Source organism: Eucyclogobius newberryi, unplaced genomic scaffold (genome assembly GCF_026437365.1).
Source record: "Eucyclogobius newberryi isolate DKJ021-1_F unplaced genomic scaffold, fEucNew1.0.hap1 SCAF_20, whole genome shotgun sequence".
Lineage (NCBI taxonomy): Eukaryota > Metazoa > Chordata > Actinopteri > Gobiiformes > Gobiidae > Eucyclogobius > Eucyclogobius newberryi.
In genome coordinates, this window is record NW_027315835.1 from 9,078,020 (window position 1) to 9,097,676 (window position 19,657).

The window sequence follows — 19,657 nt, forward strand, 5'->3', positions numbered from 1 at the left end:
GATACCAACCGCCATACAACAACAACGACAACAACGACAACGACAACGACGACAACAACAACAACAACAACAACAACTTCCTCTCACCCCTCTTAAAAGTTTCCCTATTAGCATTATTAGTACTCATTGCTAAAGAACAAAGTCTAAAGAATAAAGTCTAAAGAATGAAGTCTAAAGAATGAAGTCTAAAGAATGAAGTATAAAGAATAAAGTGTAAAGAATAAAGTGTAAAGAATTGAAGTCTCAAGAATAAAGTCCTAAGAATTAAGTTTTAAGAATAAAATCTAAAGATTAAAATCTAGATTAAAGTCTAAAGAATAAGATGCCAAAGGCGAAGAAGAAGACTTCGAAAGTAATGGTAATTATTCTTTATTTGTTGAAAAATGTCATATCTCAAAATACACTGTTTTCAGGTCTTTTAAAGTTTTAGTGTTGTAGATATTTAAGTAGGTCCAGGAAGGTATCTACTAAAATAGGTATTACTATTGGAGCGTATTCAGTATTTTCAGTCTTATCTTGTAGTAATGGTAATTTGTTCTTGCCTAGCTCTGATGTTGATTCTTGGTATTAATTATGAATAACACATACGTAACACATACGCATAGAAAAACATGAATTTTTTTATCATCACATGACACATGGCTTTTTGCAGTGGAAAGAAATTGAATGCACACATGCTTTATGAATGGCCAGTAGCAGAGCAGGTTTAGTAGTTTTTTCAGATCTCTGAATTCTAATTGACAAACTCTGCAATGTAAACTTATCAGAAAAAAACTACAACACCAACAAACACCAAATTGAATACTACCAAAATCATTGAAAAACACATATTTTTTCCCCTCTTGTATTCTTTTTACTTTATTTGTACACAGAACGGGCAGACCCAGAACAAGCACTTTATAACAACGTTTTTGGGATTTGAGCTACAAAAGAAGTGTTTCTAGTTTTCATGTCCCTTTGCAGTAAAAAGAAAAAAAAGTGTCAGAAAAAAACTTTAAAGGTTTGTTAATACTGAACACTATCTATTCATTATTTCAGAATGAGTAAAATCTTGCCCCGTTACCATAGTAATTAACAAAACTAAATATGATACATTTAGAATGAGCAATAGTCCTCAATCTGAAACCTGAACAATACCTAACCTTGTATACATTTTTTTTCCCAATAACGCGGAACTGTTTTCAATGTAATACGTTTCGCCCGGATTCTTTGCGCAGTTGGACCGGTGGGACTCTAATGTCTGCAACAACCGGTATCTGTAGTTGTGGGATGGAGTTTCGCGTTGATATAGATACAGAAAGTGTCATTTAATTCCCCTCTTTTGTCGACACAGAAATCAACTTTGATCGGGAGCAGCCAACCCAGAATCATGGCGGATAATCTCGTGAGTATCGGAAAGATATCCACTGTTAGCCGCGGTTAGCTCGCTCTTTAGCTCAACTACATAGTGATGAGGCAGCAGAATTAGCACAGCGGCTAATGTTACTTAGCCCAATGAAAGAGCCACTGTGGCCTGCTTAGATGGCTCTTAAGTAAACTAGGGAAAACACCGTGTCCATGCAGGGGATCAGATCAAAGTGCACGGGGTTGAAGTGGTGGGACATTTGGTATAAAATGGCTGTGAATATTCTATTAGCTGATGCGGCTTATTGGCTAAACACGAGCCACTGACTGAATGTAACGCTACCCGGGACTTAAATAAACAGTTATACTCCTTTATCCGCAAATAACTCTACTTAATCCGGATGACAGCTCTAGCTATGTTGCTTTTCTTGTGTGTTGGCTTTGAAATAGTAATGGGAGATGCAGATATTCCCTCAAAAATGCTTTTAAATTTCACTTTCTGCCTTGTCATTATAGTGAGACCTTTTGACAGTGACATAGTTTGGGAGCTGAAAACCTGTGTGAGGCTCTGGTCGTTGTTGACCTTTGTCTCGGCTGTGACAAAGGCAAATATGATTCAATCGCGTTTATATAAACTTCTGCCACGGTTCAGTTTGTGTTTTATATTATTGTTCACTTGCCAAACTTGTTTAATCATTTTTGCAACATACAGAAACTTGATAGTACTTTTAGTTTCACTGCAATAGTGGAAAGAAAAGAATATGGCCTTAACAAATGTAGATTTTTGCTGTATTTGTTTTAATCTTTTTTTAATGTGTAAATGTTTTTATGATGTGTGCTGCAATTTTCACTTTGGCCCAGAGAACCCTTGAAAAAGAGGTTTCGATCTCAATGTTTATTTACCTGGTTAAGTAAAGGTTTTTCAATAAATACATCAATGAATAAATGTCCATGGGTTTAAGAATCAAGAAAACAGTTGGAACGCTGACATAGCAATTTTAAACAACATATCCTTTATTTGCAATGATGAAAAGTCCTACAAATGTTGCCCATTCATGGGTTTTTGCTTCTTGTTACAACTGTTTAAGAACTTTTCACTGCTACATTATATTTAGTTTTATAACGTTATGGAAATGGCAAATTTTTTATCATTCTGAAATCAAAAGATGGTATCAAAAGAAGCTGAATCCATGAGTATATTAGCACTTCTATTTAAAGTGTATGGTAAGGGGCAAATTAACATAATATTAATTTGTTTTAATTTAGTTTTCACTTAGAAAACAAACTCTTAAGATACATCATATAAAAGTTTACTAAAATGGTTTTCTTTTATATTTACTAACAAAATGTCCACAATCCCCATATCGGAACACAATTTGTGAATAACTGTAATACAGTAGTCATAAGGTTTTTATGTATTTAACTTTGCACTTTTAACATGATTTTAAAGAATCACAATACGCATCCCTGCATCGATACGTGTGTAGTCAAGAAGTGTTTCTGAGTATAGCCCTAGAAAAGGGCATGTTTATATAAAATGTAATGAACAATGACGTTAACCTGGTGGCCTACAGTAATACGTTTCATAAGGGGACCAATTAAACCATAAATACATTGATTTGAATGTACTTCCTTAATTATTTAGCACTGACTTTTGTACGTTTTGTCTTGCAGATCATCCGGGTTCAGTCTCCAGATGGGATGAAGAAAATTCCTTCAACCAGAAAAGAAACAGCAGCTGCCTTTCTCAAGAAGGTTTGAACTTTTGTATTAACTCATTTAAAAATGTATATGGCTAATGGAATTTAATACAATAATTAATAGAAATGTATAAGATAATACAAAAGTAGTTAACGTAGAGAATGTATCGCAACATATTTTTGCATTTAGCCTGAAAATAAAATAATTTCTCAGATGTGTCATGCTTTTACTACAGTGTCTTTATATTGTTTAACAGGATTGGATAATGAATACATCTAAAATAGTAGTTATTATTCGTGTTGCTCACTGCTTTACATAACCTGGCTCCACCACTTGCTGTTTCTTGCCGCAAACGCTGCTCTTTGTTTTCCATAATTTAACCGAGATATTAAAAGCTACGCAGGACAGTTGAGGACTTCAGAGGTTGCCGGTTTTAAAATAGCCTCGTCACGTCGAAGTCTGTTCTCCCAAGCAGACCTTTGTCGCAGGGATGGAAGCTTTTTAAAAATTCATGCCGCTCTCTGCTGAGGTAGGAAGTAGATCAATCAGCCCCCCCCCCCCTCTCTCTCCATGCGATGGGTGCAATCCTAACCCGGCACTCGGATCAACTGTGAGCGTCTTGCCATTCTGCTGCCAAAGCAAAGCGATCATTCCAGTCTGACAGTGTCTCGTTTCAGCAGGAAGTGACAGGAAGTACCTCGTGTTGATTTAAGCACTTTATGTGGTTAGCACTTCACCGCAATAAGGTTGTGGGTTTGACTCCCGGGCGGCTCAGGGACTTTCTGTGTGGAGTTTGTATGTTGTCATTTTTGTCATTTTTTTAAAATCCTGGTTGAATAAAGAATACACCTTTTCGTACATATAGTCTCAATAGGTCAGTGGCGCAGTTACAATATTAGTTTATAATCGCGAGAATTTCACAAATGTTAAAGGTTAAATTAAATACGTTTTTACTTATCTGGTTGTTATGATACCTTGTAAACGCTGACTTTATTTTATCATTCAGAAAGCTTGATTTTGTTACGTCGGACAATAATGCACCAAAATGTAATGAGCTACAATCGTTTGACGGGTGCATTTTTGTTTTGTTGCATCAAGTGCCACAAATCCTACATTCATTTTTGAACTTCAGAAACTGGAGGGTGAAGTTAAATATTGAAAGTCGATACTCGTTCGTTGGCAAATGTAATTCACATAGAAACAACAACCAATGCTTTGTCTACAAACGTCATGATCAATGTTTTTTAATTTGCTGCCTCTTTAAAATGAATGGAATAGAACATTTACTTAAGTAACAGTGCCGCTGTTCTAAACACGTCAGTCTGAGAAGTGTCTATAAGAGAAATATCATACAATTGTGATGTTTTTCCTCACAGTAATCGTAAAGTTAAATACGTTTGAGATCGTGACATCCCTATAAGGCGATACTTGTATGTTGTTGTATCTTTGGGCAAGACAAATCATCTTTTTTCCCGTGTTAAAAGTGATTTATTGAGTGCGTTTGTGAGCGCGGAAAAACGGATAAAAATTGGCCACGACTCCGATCTCTCTCATGGATTTTTATTGCTATGTACTATTCCGACCATAAAGTACAAAATGAAACTGAAAGTAACATCTTTTTTAAACACTCCCACAGTTGATACTTTGTACTTTTCAGGTGGGCAAAGAGTTCGGCTTCAACTCCAATGGCTTCTCCGTTTATCAGAACCGCAACAAAACGGACGAGATCCTGTCACAGAACAAGACCCTTGGCATCCTCAAGATCAAGTAAGTCCTCACCAAACACGACACACATAAGACATTGTATTTTGTCTCAAGTAACACAATTGCTTATTTTTTGGGTTCGTTTAGACACGGAGACATGTTGTACCTGTACCCGTCGGGCGCCAGCACGTCTCAAGCCGAAGTCATGGACACGGCGATGCCCCACTCGTCGTCCTCCTTCCCCCCCTCTTCCTCCTCATCCTCTACCTCCTCCTCCTCTTCGATCATGCCTCGCTCCTTCTCCTCAAACCACGTCCAGGAAGATGAGATCGACCAATTTCTGACCAAACAGGACGGAAAGATCTACAGGAACAAAGACCCACAGCTGTAAGAGGCGCCGCTGTACATTAGAAAGAGATATTTTTTTTATGCTGACTTGACTATACTGTTTGTTTCTGTGATGGTTGCAGTTGTCGCCACGGCGCTCTGGGGAAGTGTGTGCACTGCGTACCGTTAGAGGCAAGTGGTGTCTTTGTGTTTTCCACTTCTGTTGATTGGCAAAAGAGTGACTAAAATACAACGGCGTTTTCGTTGGCACGTTGTGAAAAAAGTAAACGACGCCGTTGTCGTTAGGGCTGTAAGTTTAAATAGAGGCTTGTATACATGCTAAAATGTATGCTGTAATGCTAATGACTAAGTAATGACTTGAATTGATGAAGCACAATTGGAAATGGTGTCGTACTTGACAATAAATGTACGTGATATTCAACCCAAAGCATAAACCTGTGTTAAAAGTTTGAATTTGCTGTAGGACGGCAAATAATGATGATAATACTTATTTAGCCCTTCGATTAATGTAGCAATTGTTTGTCCGATTAATTGATAAGTTGTTTGGATTGCAAATTGTTCGAGTTTTTTTTTAATTTATTTTTTACCACAGTTGACCTAGATCAAGCTTAAGTATTGCCACTTATAGTATATAGTAGTAGTATATTTACAATTCTAATATTTTTTTTCATCAGAAACACAGAACGCACATGTTTCCTGTGTCGTTTTGATGCAAATAATTGTTTTTGTCTGAGCCATAAAACCTCTTCTCTCTTCTCAGAGTCTGGTTATAGTCCAGATAATGATTTTTAGATGGTTAAATTGATTCTATTGTTTCAGCCATAATTTGTTGATCACCTGACGTGAACCTTTAGACTCACTTTTACCATTTCTGCCCTAGAGCTCAGGTCAAATATGAATAAAATACCGTTATTGGCTAAATCCGTCCACAAAAATGTCCACAAAAATGCATTAGCCAAACATTATTAAAAAGTATCGGCTACCGGTAAATACTTTTATCCCATTATAGTGTCATTACTTTTGAATGAACTAATCTTAAATTCAGTAGTTGGTGTAATAATGATAATCAGACAATATTTTGTCGATGTCTTCAAACGTGTCTTTCATTTATATTTACAACAGGTATAAATAAATACACCAAATAAAGTAAAAATTGTAAAAACCTGTCATAGGCCTTTTTAATTATCAGACAAATGTGAAACGTCTGTAAAGGTAATCACTAAAATGCAGAAATCACCATATACCTTTAAAACATAACTTTTTAGTAGGCTTTTTAAAATTCTAAACAATATACTCGATGTTCAAATTGTATATATCTTCAAAACAACATTCATTACATTATCTAAATGTTGCTGCAGCTTAAAATCTCCATTAGTTTAACACAAGCTTTATATATGTGCATCATGATATCGCTGACAAAACTGTGTGAATAACCCCAGACGCACCTCTTCCCGTCCTCAGCCTTTCGACGAGGACTATCTGAACCACCTGGACCCGCCGGTGAAGCACATGTCGTTCCACGCGTATCTGCGCAAGCTGACCGGAGGCGCCGACAAGTGAGTGCAACCGCCACCGCTCACGCCCGAACACAGCCGCGACCTGCTAGTCTCACACACTCGTGACGTGCTGTGGTTTTTTTTACAGGGGGAAGTTCGCGGCGCTGGAGAACATCACCTGTAAGATCAAGTCGGGCTGCGAGGGGCATCCACCGTGGCCCGAGGGAATCTGCACCAAGTGTCAACCCAGCGCCCTCACACTCAACAGACAGGTACCGCAGCACGTTCAAATCGAGGCCAGTTTTGAGGCTGGAAGACGCGACGAACTGATAAACGTGTTCACGCCTGCTTTTCCCTCGTCATACTGGGCTGCGTAAGTGCGTGCTATTTCATCAATCACGCCAAAAAGCTGCTTGTTATGGGATTTCTGGAGTTATCGGATTATTCAAATGTCATATAAACTGTGAAATGTGATTTGAATAATCTGGTTTCTTTCCGATTGTCATTCGTGTGCAGGTGTTTACGTGGAAAATGAGACGAAAAAGTGGCAACGACACACAAATGTATTGTACTTTGTCTTCCAAATGCTACAGATCAGATCTTACTATTGGGTTATCTGATTATTCTCTCGTCACAATGACAAATGTAGAAGTGCGGTATATTGCTGATGAAAGTACATACAGACTGCAGACTGAAACACTTAAGTACTTAGATTGTATATATAATGAGTCAGATATTTCTACTCCAGTCTTAATCGCAGTACAGAAAAATAACAAAAAGCCCACCACTAGTATGAGGAAAAGTAGCTGCGATACACATTGTTTTATCATTCAACAATAATAGACAAGTCAATATAGTAATTATTGTGACGGGCCTAAATATAAGTAACCCTCAGACCTAGATGTCATTAGTTACATTTTATATAAAGTTTATTGCTTTGTTTTACTGTAAAATTGTGACTTAAGCCACACTGCGAAACCAATAACATTTCCATGGAGAAAAGCTACATCGTGTACAATCGTGTAAGTTATACCGTGTTATACCGTGTTATACCGTGTTAAAAATCACCTCGCTCGTCCGTCTCTTTTGTAGAAATACAGACACGTAGACAACATCATGTTCGAGAACCACACCATCGCCGACCGCTTCCTGGACTTCTGGAGGAAGACGGGGAGCCAGAGGATGGGTTACCTGTACGGACGCTACACCGAGCACAAAGACATCCCGCTGGGCATCAGAGCAGAGGTCGCTGCCATCTACGAGCCACCACAGGTACTGCAGTCTCGCTACAGTGCCGCATCCAAGAAACGGCACTATTTTTACAGTTATTCACAATTGTTGGTGTTACGTCCGGACAATATTTTATATATAATAGTTTTTCTTTATGAAATCAAACAAAAAGTAATAATATTGTCACATAAACCTTACTTGTACAGTTGTTTCTTGTACATTTTGGAGTATTGGACGGAAATAGTTGCTGCCTACGATTCTCACAATGATTTTAGTTCTTATTTAGTTCTTTTTAGTTCATATGATTATATTGTGACCTGAATTATCTTAATCCCTAGTCTGTAGTATGAAATATACTTGTTTAATTTTGTATTTGACTCATTAGTGTACAGGTTATCCTTGAAATAGAGGTCTCGATCTCAATGGGTTCTTCTTACCTGGTTAAATAATGGTTAATAAATAAATAAATAGTTGCTTTGTGTTCTAACGTCTTGAACAACTTTACTACAGTGTCTTATCTATTTTATTATTTATTGTTGTCATTTTGGATAAGATTTTATAAAAGTATGACGTTGTTCTTGCGATACATATTACATTATATTTGCAATTCTCTTTTTAACATCAAGATTTATTATACATTTTGTGTTTTCAGAGGGAGAACTGAACTGATAAAACGATACAAAAAGACTTTAGTAAAGGTTCAAACTGTTTTATGATCAGACCCGGTGCTATTATGACGTACTTATTGTGTACTAATCCGAGCAAATCTAATCAAATCTCAGTTTTAATGGTTAGAGAAGCCATTAAAACGGAGATTTGATTAGATTTGCTCGCTGCCCTAATTGAGATCTCTTTTTAAAATGTGAATCTGGTCTTTCTCTTTGCAGACGGCGACTCAGAACTGTCTTGAGCTGCTGGAGGACCCCAAAGCGGCCGCTGTGGATGAAATAGCAGCCAAACTGGGACTGTGCAAGGTGTGTATTTGTGTATGTGGCGCGTAACGTCTTTTGCAGCACACTTTCCTTTGAGCCCCATGGACTCTTCACCCGCGACCTTTGCACTTCCGTAATACGATATCCTGATTTCCAACAGAGAGACAAATTGTGGGCTCTCGCCTTTTAAATGATTTACGTTTCTGTCTCGGTGTCTGTTACTGGGGCATCTTCTCTTCCTCCAGCCGTAGAAAGACACGTGTTTTGTATTTGCAATTAGAAGTAAACGATTGAAATAATGTTGAAAAACTGTACATTTTTGCGATCTAGAGCTCCAAAATCATGCTAAATGTCCATAGAGATACACTAGTCAAAAGAATAGATAAGTGCAGTAGACACACTTTATTGTCAGAATACTTTTGATTGAATGAATAGAGCACAATAATGAATAATCGTGACTAGTTAACAATAATTTAAACTAATTGTAGTTTTTTGAGAATTGTAATCGTTATCTGGACTAAACAAACTTAAATGTATGTGAAAAGGCCTTTTTATTTATTTATTTTATGTTTTAACAAAAAAAAGCAGCTTTATTAAATCAAAATGTAAAAAAATATATATATATAAAAATAGCAGCTTTATTAAATCAAAATGTAAAATAAAAAAATAAAAATAGCTGCATTATTAAATCAAAATGTAAAAAAAAAAATAGCATTATTAAATCAAAATGTAAAAAAATAAAAAATAAATAGCAGCATTATAAAATCAAAATGTAAAAAAATAAATCGATTGACTAGTCGAAACATTTTTTAGTTAATTGCAGCTCTAAATGAATGCTAAACGTATTTATCAGTTTTAACTCTCCATTGGTTTAACATTGGGCCGGCTGAAAATAGTATGTATTCAGTCAAATGCAAACGGTTTGAATTTGTTGGGCCATTCGTCGGATTCCTGATGTTTCACAGAACAAATGGCGCTAACTCTTCCCATATGTCCGACAGACGAGCAGCAGACTCGCACACATCTTCCCCATATGTCCACGAGTGCTACTTCAATATTATAGTCCTGTTTTGACGTTATTTCTGTGCGTTTTCGATGTCGCAGGTGGGCTGGATCTTCTCCGACCTGGTGTCCGAGGATACGAGAATAGGGACGGTGCGGTACTCGAGAAACCAGGTAAACGTCTAGGCAACACACGACAAAATATTACAACAATAGGTTTCGTGTGACATTTAATCGTGTTTACATATGTTTATTAATATGAACACGTTATATAAAATGCCGGCTAGAAATCATTCAAATTAAAGTATCGTTCTGCTAATTTGTAGAGATTTTGTACAGTTATTCAGTGCTTTTTGTCAAAGAATTGTTTGTATTTTTATAAAGAATTGACGGTCTCTCAAATATAATGAGAGTAACAGTCAAATTTGCACAGCTTAAAGTGGATATGGACATGTTTTTACAATTTTCAAATATTTTACCAACTATAAATGATAGTTTTACACCAATCGAGCAGGTTTTTGTGGAGAAATCATTGAAAAATCTGTAGAAAATGACAGGAAGTGACATCACACTAAGGACACTCATTTCAGTCAAAGTTTATGCAGAATTTACACAAAGAAACAAGCTTTTTTTCACTCTTTAAACATCAATTCAACAAAATAAAGTCGCTCTCATGTATTTTCATTTGTCAAATAAGAAAAATGGTGACATTAGATGAGTTTTTTCCTCAGTGTTTGCTGGGTAATTTCCTAGTGTGATGTCATCAATTACAAACAGGAAGCGAAAGTATAAACTTTAAAAAAAATGCTTTTCTTTGATAACATTTTTATAATTTTTTATCAAAATTCAATATACATTTATCTTAACTGCATTTTAGTTCAATGAGTCGTCCGACCTGTCAGAAGCACTTTAAATAAAAGTTTGAATGTATTTATGAGTCAAACGTCTCCATCCAGCCTTTATAAAGCGTAGTGCAGTATTGTGTGGATTGAAACTCGCTCTTCTCTCCAGGACTCGTACTATCTGAGCGCGGAGGAGTGCATCACGGCGGGACACTTCCAAAACCAGCAGCCGAACCCCTGCAGACTCTCCAGGGAAGGCCACTTCGGATCCAAGTTTGTCACAGTCCTCACAACAGGTACGTTATAGTACAAACGTCGACGCGCATCGTTACACTGTGCGGGAAGTCCGTGTTATTATACAGAGAATCTACCGTAACTTGGACAGAGATATAAAAGCAGGAACTATGCCCAACATCTGAACCACATCCTGTAAAAATAAAGAAAATGTGTTCAGTGTGCGCTATGAAATATTTGAGTTTTATCAGAACAATTTGCTTTTATGTGGACAAGTGCAAATGTATGACTAATATACGTGTTGTTGGCTTCTGGAGTCTTTTTCTTGGCAACCTTTCTGCTTGGGCGTCTGCCACTGCTGGTCTCCATGGAGATGTTATTGCTTTTCTTATAATGTTCTTGCACTTATTATATTTTTGGACATGTCAGCTTTCCTCGCTACAATTGAGTCTTCTTGGGGCGAATATTAAAGTGCCTACGACAGGTTTTTACGGTTTTCAAATTTTGACTTTATTTGCTGTATTTATACCTGTTTTACATATAAATGTTAGTTTTACACCAATCGAGTAGGTATTTGTCAAGAAAATGTTGAACGATTTGTAGATAGTGACAGGAAGTGACATCACACTAGGGACACTCATTCCAGTCAAATGTATGTAGAATTTACACAAACATTAACATTGACAAATAAAAATATATGAACTCACCTTTATTTTGTTGTTTTAAATAAAAAAATAAAAAAAAGTGACGGATGAGTTTTGGCCCAGTGTTTGCTGCTGGATTTGCCTTGTGTGATGTCATCAATTACAAACAGGAAGTGAAATTATACTTAAACTTAAAAAATTAAGAATAAATAAATGTTTTGGGCAAAATTCTAAATATATTTATCTTAACAGCATTTCAGTTCAATAAGTGGTCCAATCTGTCACTTTAAACCTAAAAAAAAAGGCACTTGAGGCAAAGGGGCAGATGTTTATGAACCGTTTAGATTTGTTATTAGACTGTAAGATAAAGATGTTCCTTTATTGTCCCACATGGGGAAATTTCATTGGTGCAACGCAGGAAGATACAGAGGTAGACACAGAAGAAAAGAACAGATCACTGTAGCAGCTCTTCTACATTTTACCTGTCTTTTTAGCTCTTACAGGAGAAAATGTCATTACTCATCCTTCAAAATGCCTCTGTTGTTATAGTTTTAAATGGTTTCCTTGTCTCCCTCCGTAATACCATTGCTGCGTGTTGTCTTGTCTGCAGGAGGCCCGGACAACCAGGTGCACTTCGAGGGTTACCAAGTGTCCAACCAGTGCATGGCTCTGGTGCGGGACGACTGCCTGCTGCCCTGTAAAGACGCGCCCGAGCTGGGCTACGCCAAAGAGTCCAGCCCCGAGCAGTATGTCCCCGACGTCTTCTTCAAGGTGCGGGACACGATGTGAAACTGTCTGTTCTCCAGATGTCTTGCTAGAATGGTTCAGGTGACACGTTTTCTCTTTGTCGCCGTAACAGGACACGGATAAGTTCGGGAACGACGTCACGTTTCTCGCCCGGCCGCTTCCCGTGGAGTATCTGATCATAGACGTGAGTTTATTACTTCTTCATTAACTGCGGAAGATTGTGTTTTTTTATACAATCAGAAATCATCATAATTTTTTAATCATTCATATTTAAAAAAAAAAAAAGAAGTGAAATATTGAAGCTATTGTGTTGGAAAAAGTATGACTAATAAAATAATTACAAAATAAATAAAAAGCAAACAAATTTATCAAATAAAAGCAAAAATAATGCCCAATATAAGACTACCGGTGTATATATATTATTACAAGAATATATTTATTTATATTACGGTAACGCTTTATAATAACTACACTTATTCCTGCCTTAGTATAGCATGAACAAAGACTTAATTCATAGTGAACAAATAGTTTATTAAGAATGATTCAGGCTTACAGATCACTTGACTAATACTCTAACACCTAATTAATAAGCCTGAATCATGCGTAATAAAGTATATGTTCATTATTAAGCCTTTTATTCATGTTAAAGCAGATAAAGGTGTAGTTATTATAAATTGGTACCAAATATTACTGCTATATTACATTTTTAAAGGCGCGCTGTACCTAATTTTTACTGTCTTAGAGTGTGAAAAACAGAACTAACATTTTAACGTCAACCTAAATATGCAACATAAAGAGTTTTTATAAGCACTTTCCACAACTCTCTGAGCCCAAAGCGAGTTTTGTCGTCAAGGTAAAGCAGACAAACATTAGCGGAGATTAAAACGCTTTATACCGTATTTTCCGGACTATAAATCGCACTGGATTATAAGTCGCACCAGCCAAAAAAATGCATAATAGAGAAGAAAAAAACATAAGTGTGTCATGGAATCAGACAAACACCAATGCTATTCCTTAACACATAGAGAACACAATTCAACTTAGAATATGAAACGACACAGAAATATCAGACATTTGTATGGCAAGCTTGGGAGAAAACGCTGGGCTGCGTCAGCCAGGCCGTTGTAAGGAGCCTGGCTGACCCTCCTGCGTCTCACCCCGTTTTTTCCCATCCTGGTTGGTTTTATTAGATATTCTGGAATAGGTGGGTCACATTTCTCATTGGTCAGCTTCACATCAAGGCACTTGTTTTACAGCTGGTATTTTTCCTAGAGATCAAACCTTGGGTAAACATTAGCCAAACTCCTCTGGGCTGTCACACCCCCTCCTGGGGCAACATTCTTTGGCCCATCTTTATGATACCTTCACAAACAAATGCTGTCACACACCCATTTTTCTCTTAGACTAATGATGCAGATAAAATATCACTATTATGCAGATAAAATACATCACAGAAATATAATCATATATTCACATTTTATCACAAAGTGGCACTGGAGTATGAAATGCGGTTGCAAGTGTGAAAATATCAAATAATATCGCATATAAGTCGCTCCGGAGTATAAGTATAAGTCGCACCCCGGCCAAAACTATGAAAAAACCTACTTATAGTCCGGAAAATACAGTAATTGGAGACAGAGAAAGAGCTGTGGTCTCATTTTCACCCGAATAAATGCTTTTACAACACATGCACTGGGGCAAAAACAGAATTTACCTGCCAAGAATCGTGTACAGGCCGTTCAAAAGTTTCAAAGAGATGTCTGTAAATGATGTTGCTAAAATATGTGGTCTATTTGATATTGTGTATGTCCCTGAATGACTTATGGGTGAGCACTCAACCGTTCATCTTCACACAGATCACGACCACGTTCCCAAAAGACCCTCAGTACACGTTCTCCTCGTCACAACGGTTCCCCATCGAGAACCGGGAAATCCTCGGAGAAACGCAAGTAAGACGCCGAACCTGCGATAAATATTTGTTCATGTTTTTTCTGATCATCGTTCTGACCCGCTTTGTCTTTGCGTCAGGATTTCCACAGTTTAGCCACGTACTTGTCCCAGTGCAGCTCCACGGTTTTCCTGAACATCGTGTCGGACTTCCACCTGCTGCTCTTCCTGGTCACCAACGAAGTCATGCCTTTAGGAGTGAGGATGCAAATACTTTTACACTTTTACTCCCTTAATGAGTTAGTAGTGAAACAAAACGGGGTTGTAAATGTCTTAAAAATGCTTTGTATATGATTTTCTTTTCTTTCCTTGCATTTTTCTCATGCAGAACAGAGGAAATATAGACTATTATCAAGTTAGTGGTCATTTAAAATTCAAAATCATCGGCCGAGCGTAACATATTTCTGTTGAATTGACATGATATCGTTTGGCTATTGTCATCAGAATACTAAAATATTGCCCTGATATCTAATAATCTGCTACTTAATATATCTGTTTAGGGTTCAGCCATGGGAAAAAAAAGCACATCTGTCGATTCGAAAGCAAGAATACATGTTTTTCAAGGTATTAGAAAAGATAAAAGCACCTTTTGTCAAGACCAAAAATGCAATGAAATAACTTGACTGACTAATCTAACTAACTTACTTAACTAGACTAGAGATAAATATGCAAAAATGTGTAGAAAAATGCAAAACCTGCAAGTTGAAGTGATGAATAAATAAATTATATAGCAATAAAAGCACTTTATTATGAGTAAACGCAAGATAGATGAGTTTAATGTGATACTATGGAACATTCCAGGTGGAGCAATATCATCTCCATGGAGACGAGCAATTAATGGACCCCCTAGAAAAGTTATAATGCCCCTTTTTAAAGAGTCTAAAGAAATTATGCAGCTACCGTATGTGTGCATCTGGGTTACAGTTTTCTTTCCAATTTAAAGGTTTTGAATGGAAACCGTTTGTTTAATTGAACAGTTAATAATTATATTTATCATAATGAGCAGATGCAGTTTTCACATTTCACCCACAGATGCGAAAATGACCAATAATTGACCTCAAAACCTCATTTCATGCTGTCAAAATGATCATTTGTGACATGTTATTATTATGTTTTGTGTCCCTTTCTTCTATCATCAGAACATCATGTGGAATATATTAAATACAGAGGAAGATATTTTCACCAAAGCCAAAAACGTGGTCCCGATTTAGTGTTGATTCGGAGACATTTCGTAGGGTTGACATAATGCTGAAAGGCTTGATTAGTTTCACATGTTGTAATAGTAATTTACAAACGCAAACTTCACAGTGGCTTTGGTTCTCGTCGCTCTTTTCCGTTCGTTGTTGGTTTTGTTGACTGGTTTTGTCGTTTTCACAGGACAGCATCGGTCTGCTGCTCGACGCCGTGAAAACGTCTAATGAAGATTTGGCCCAAACCTGGAAGAAGTCAGAGCAATGGGCAACGATCGAACAACTCTGCAGTAAGTCGCAGAAACGGGACTAAACATTAGAGTCTCTGTAAGAAGAGGTCACTTTAACAACCCCATACATGGTTTTCAAGCACAAGAATTTAGTGTTTGGGCTGCTTGATTAGTGCAAGAATCATAATCACAATTGTTTTGGCTCAATTTAAATTATTTCGACGATTATTTTGAGAGTAAATATTTGAAATGAACCTCTAGAGATGGTATATTTTAATAGTAATATTTGTCTTACTTCAGTTTGAGTTGCTTTGTGCCAAATTTTGCTAGGTTGAACGAGCACACGTATTATTCTGAACTGAAGTGAATTAACATTTGTAAGTTTTGTCGTTGAATGTGGCAAGAAGTGTGAATTATACATTTGATTACCGTATTTTCCGGACTATAAGTCTCACCTTTTTTCATAGTTTTGGCCGGGGTGCGACTAATACTTATATACTTATACTCCGGAGCGACTTATATGTGATATTATTTGTTTATTTTCACACTTGCAACCGCATTTCATCCTCCAGTGCAACTTGTATATGTTTTTTTCTTCTCTATTATGCATTTTTTGGCTGGTGCGACTTATACCCGGGAATTACGGTATTTGTACAGCCCAAGGTTAAGCTGTTGGACAAGGCATCAATGGTTAGCTCAGGTCTAAAGTTTGGCTTTAAAGTTTGTCCAATTGAATATTTTTTTTATGGAATTTGATTTTACGTTTTCCAGAGTGAAGCAAAAAAGGCACAAATCTCAGGCTACATTGATTGGACCTTAAGTGTTACAAGTTCTCTCTGGATTTGGGTGGGTTGTATTTAACTTGTATTTGTCCAGTTAGGTCGATACAAGAACTAATTCTCATTTACAACGAAGAGACTGCAGCACGAAGAGACATGTTGCAATACAATACAAAAAACCTTCAGATTAAACTCACATTCTCTTGGTACAATAATTGTGAAATGGGCTAAACTCTGCTTCAAATCAACTGTTATTTCCTGTTGTACCGCCAAAACTCCGGGCCTCATTTCTGTTCTCCGTTTCCCGTAGGCACAGAGGGCGGCCAGCCGTCCAGTTCCCACGGCTACGGCGCGATGGGCGGCCCCTCGGCACCAGTCTCCGCCTCCTCCATGTGGTCGTGTCTGCACTGCACCTTCATGAACCAGCCGGGCACCGAGCACTGCGAAATGTGCAGCCTGCCGCGCAGCTAGGCCCGCCGCCTCCCGCCACACGGGGCAGCGGCGCTTTCCCGCAAAAACCGCGCCGTCCCAAACGCCTCAACTGTTCAATTCCTCACCCGTAACGCCCAATGATTAGCGCTCAACAGTGGGCGGGGACTGCTAGGTTACGAAAGTACAGATTTCAGTCTTTTTTTTTTCTTTTCTCCGTCGACTTGGAAAAACTATTTAAGAATGTGAAAGCTTTGTGCGAACTAATGGACATAAAACGAAATAACAAAATAAAATGCATATCTTGAGACTTTATAAACCACAAAGTTATAAAAAAGGCTGCTATTTCTTTGCATTTTTCACTTCTTTTGTATTGCAATTGTAGTATTATCATCACTTTCCCCAAAGCTTGATGGTGAAATCGATGTTAAAAAAACAATTTACAGAACATCTCATAATGATTGAGCTTTTGTCGATACAAAGCTGTTCTGTAGTTTGTTGAAGGCTTAAATAACAGTTGCACAACACGTTTGGATCAGTTTTTACACATGCATTTGTTGTTTTGAGGAAATAACGGTCAAAATATCAGTGGTATCGGTCGATATCGAGTATTGGCGGATGCTTAAAGCGCAAGTATTGAAATTTGTACCGGACTTGAAAAGGTTGTATCAACGCATCCTGACCTCTGTTCTACCTAAAACGCATCACGTTTGAATTTTTGAAACGTCCACGGAGAAAATTAAACAACATTTTACCAGTAGTCCCGCCCACTTTTGAGCGCCTTAGTGAGAACCGTCAGGAGACAACTTGCCACTCTCCCCCGGCTCTCTCTTCGAGGATAAACGCAAAGGAATCGAGGACTTGAGGTCCGCAAGTTTTGAGAATTGCGGCCCCACACGGAAGTCACGCCCCTTTCCCCGCCCACTTCCTGCAATGACATCACTTCCCACGCGCTCGACGACGTCACGACAACAGGAATGGCTGCGATCGTTTTCCTCCAAGCTTGCCATCCTTAGGCATTAAACGCAGAACATTTTAAAGTTTACAATTTTCAAATTATAATATAATGGATCAAAATGTTCTCGGTGCTCAAAACTTAAAACACAAAAGTTTGTTCTCTTTGTCCCGAAATTACAGCCTAACAAAATCTGACAATAAAGCATCCTTTTCAGAGTAGCAAAACCCCAAAAAATGAAATGGACAATAAAATAAATTGTTAATAGGCCTATCTTGCAATGGGAGATTATTTTGGGTGAAATATCAAAACTTTCTACGAAAACCAGCTAGGAAACTAACAAAAACGTTTAAGCTAATGCTAAAAGCTAACCGCTGTCTAGCCTGCCACCACCTGCTAATTAAGCTAGTATTTGACTTCCTCTCCTACAAAGAACTCTTGACAAAATTGGAAAAATCTCAAGTTTCGTGGGATTTTGTGGCTCAAAATATTTCACATCAACTTGACATTGTAGCTTCGGTGGTTTATTGCAAAAGTAAATATGTAGCCCGTTGACAAATTGTCTTCCTAGGTGCTTCTAGAATAAACTACTGGTACTCCGTCTCGTCGAGGTGCGATTTCTTTTTTTTTCAAAGTTGAACATGTTTTTCCCATCATTTCGTTGTTCAAAGCCGAGAGGTCAAAGGGCGCGGCAGCTGCTCCACATCTGGATCAAGTGTGGCCGCGATCTGGAGCTTTAAAGCCTTTTGAAAAATGTGAATGATGATGTCGATTTTGTACTGCTGCTGTTTGGAATTGGACATCGGCAAAAGGGGTGAAAACCGTCAATACGTCTAAAAACGAGTCCGAGTCTTGAAGTCCGAGATTCAAACCATCGTCAAAACCAGGTCCAACACCACAAGGAATCAGACCACACACACACAATAGACGATTTTTTTTAAAGCATTTAACATCGAGAAGATCCTGAGACCTGAAGAAGGCAAAAGAAATACACTACGTTTATTTGTGGACCAAAACATAGATGAGAATGATGTCAAAATGCGAGACGGTCACGCGGTCCAAGCCTTAACAGAACCGTAACCCGTAGAAACCAAGCACTTAAAATCCTGTGGACACTTAACATCCGACGAGATCTTTTTATCACTTTTCCAGCTCAAAAAAAGATGACCGTGCATAAATGTTCCAATGTGTAAAACGCAACTTTTCGTTCACTTCAAAGTTCATCGCCGTTAAACCCCATCTTTGCATTCAGACATTTTCATGTGGAGTCGAGTTCCTCCTGGAGCGGTGGCTTTGTGTTTCGGGGAGAGGGGTGTCCCGGGCCGCAGACTGATTTATTTATGAGGCGTGCGGTTCTTGAGATGTTCCATTGAAAAAGTGAGAATATATTTTAGTTGTAGCTGAATTTGGTTGTTTCCTTTGCCCAGTTTTTGGTGTGAATTGCGAGCGTTTCTCTGATGTCATGGACAGCTTTTCCTTTTGTAATGATCTGGACGTTTGCTGAGCAAACACTGCTCCTCGTCGTCAGCGACTGGAGCTCCACAAGGGGGCGCTGTTCACATGGATTTAAACTAAATAAAAAACTATTCCTACCACAAAGGGCTATGGCTGATTTATTTACACTGAGCTTGGGAAATGTGTGCTTGATCATCTGATCATGTGACTGAGTTGTTTCCTGTATGAAGTCATCGCTCTTCCTCACTTCCTCCTCCTATTGGTCAGCTTCTGAGTAACGAGTGGTATTAACCAATCACAGTGAAGTGTGAATTGCAGAAAGCCTTAGCCTACCCTGATCAAAGCTTTAAAGTGATAGAAATGACGTTCTAAGCTGTAAGAACATGTGTTTTTTAGATTTTTGCCTTAATCTCGCCCGTATTTTAGACCAAAAAACAAACTTTGAGCA

The 19,657-nt window shown here is 37.9% G+C and overlaps 1 protein-coding gene across 2 annotated transcripts; it reads left to right on the forward strand.

Moving 5' to 3' along the window:
* Positions 1 to 1,193: 1,193 nt before the first annotated feature.
* Positions 1,194 to 19,353, forward strand: nploc4 (NPL4 homolog, ubiquitin recognition factor). 2 transcript variants are annotated; one of them, XM_072455853.1, is made up of 18 exons: positions 1,197 to 1,252; positions 1,334 to 1,384; positions 3,019 to 3,099; positions 4,703 to 4,812; positions 4,897 to 5,136; positions 5,220 to 5,268; positions 6,559 to 6,653; positions 6,742 to 6,865; positions 7,686 to 7,865; positions 8,711 to 8,797; positions 9,860 to 9,931; positions 10,769 to 10,895; positions 12,088 to 12,248; positions 12,337 to 12,408; positions 14,081 to 14,173; positions 14,253 to 14,369; positions 15,549 to 15,651; positions 16,681 to 19,353. In XM_072455853.1, exons 2-18 carry the CDS (start codon positions 1,370 to 1,372, stop codon positions 16,839 to 16,841), a joined length of 1,887 nt encoding a protein of 628 aa, XP_072311954.1. In that variant the 5' UTR covers positions 1,197 to 1,252; positions 1,334 to 1,369; the 3' UTR covers positions 16,842 to 19,353. The 2 variants fall into 2 exon arrangements, with proteins under 2 accessions (XP_072311953.1, XP_072311954.1); XM_072455852.1 differs by having other exon boundaries at positions 1,194 to 1,384.
* The last annotated feature ends 304 nt before the right edge of the window (positions 19,354 to 19,657 follow it).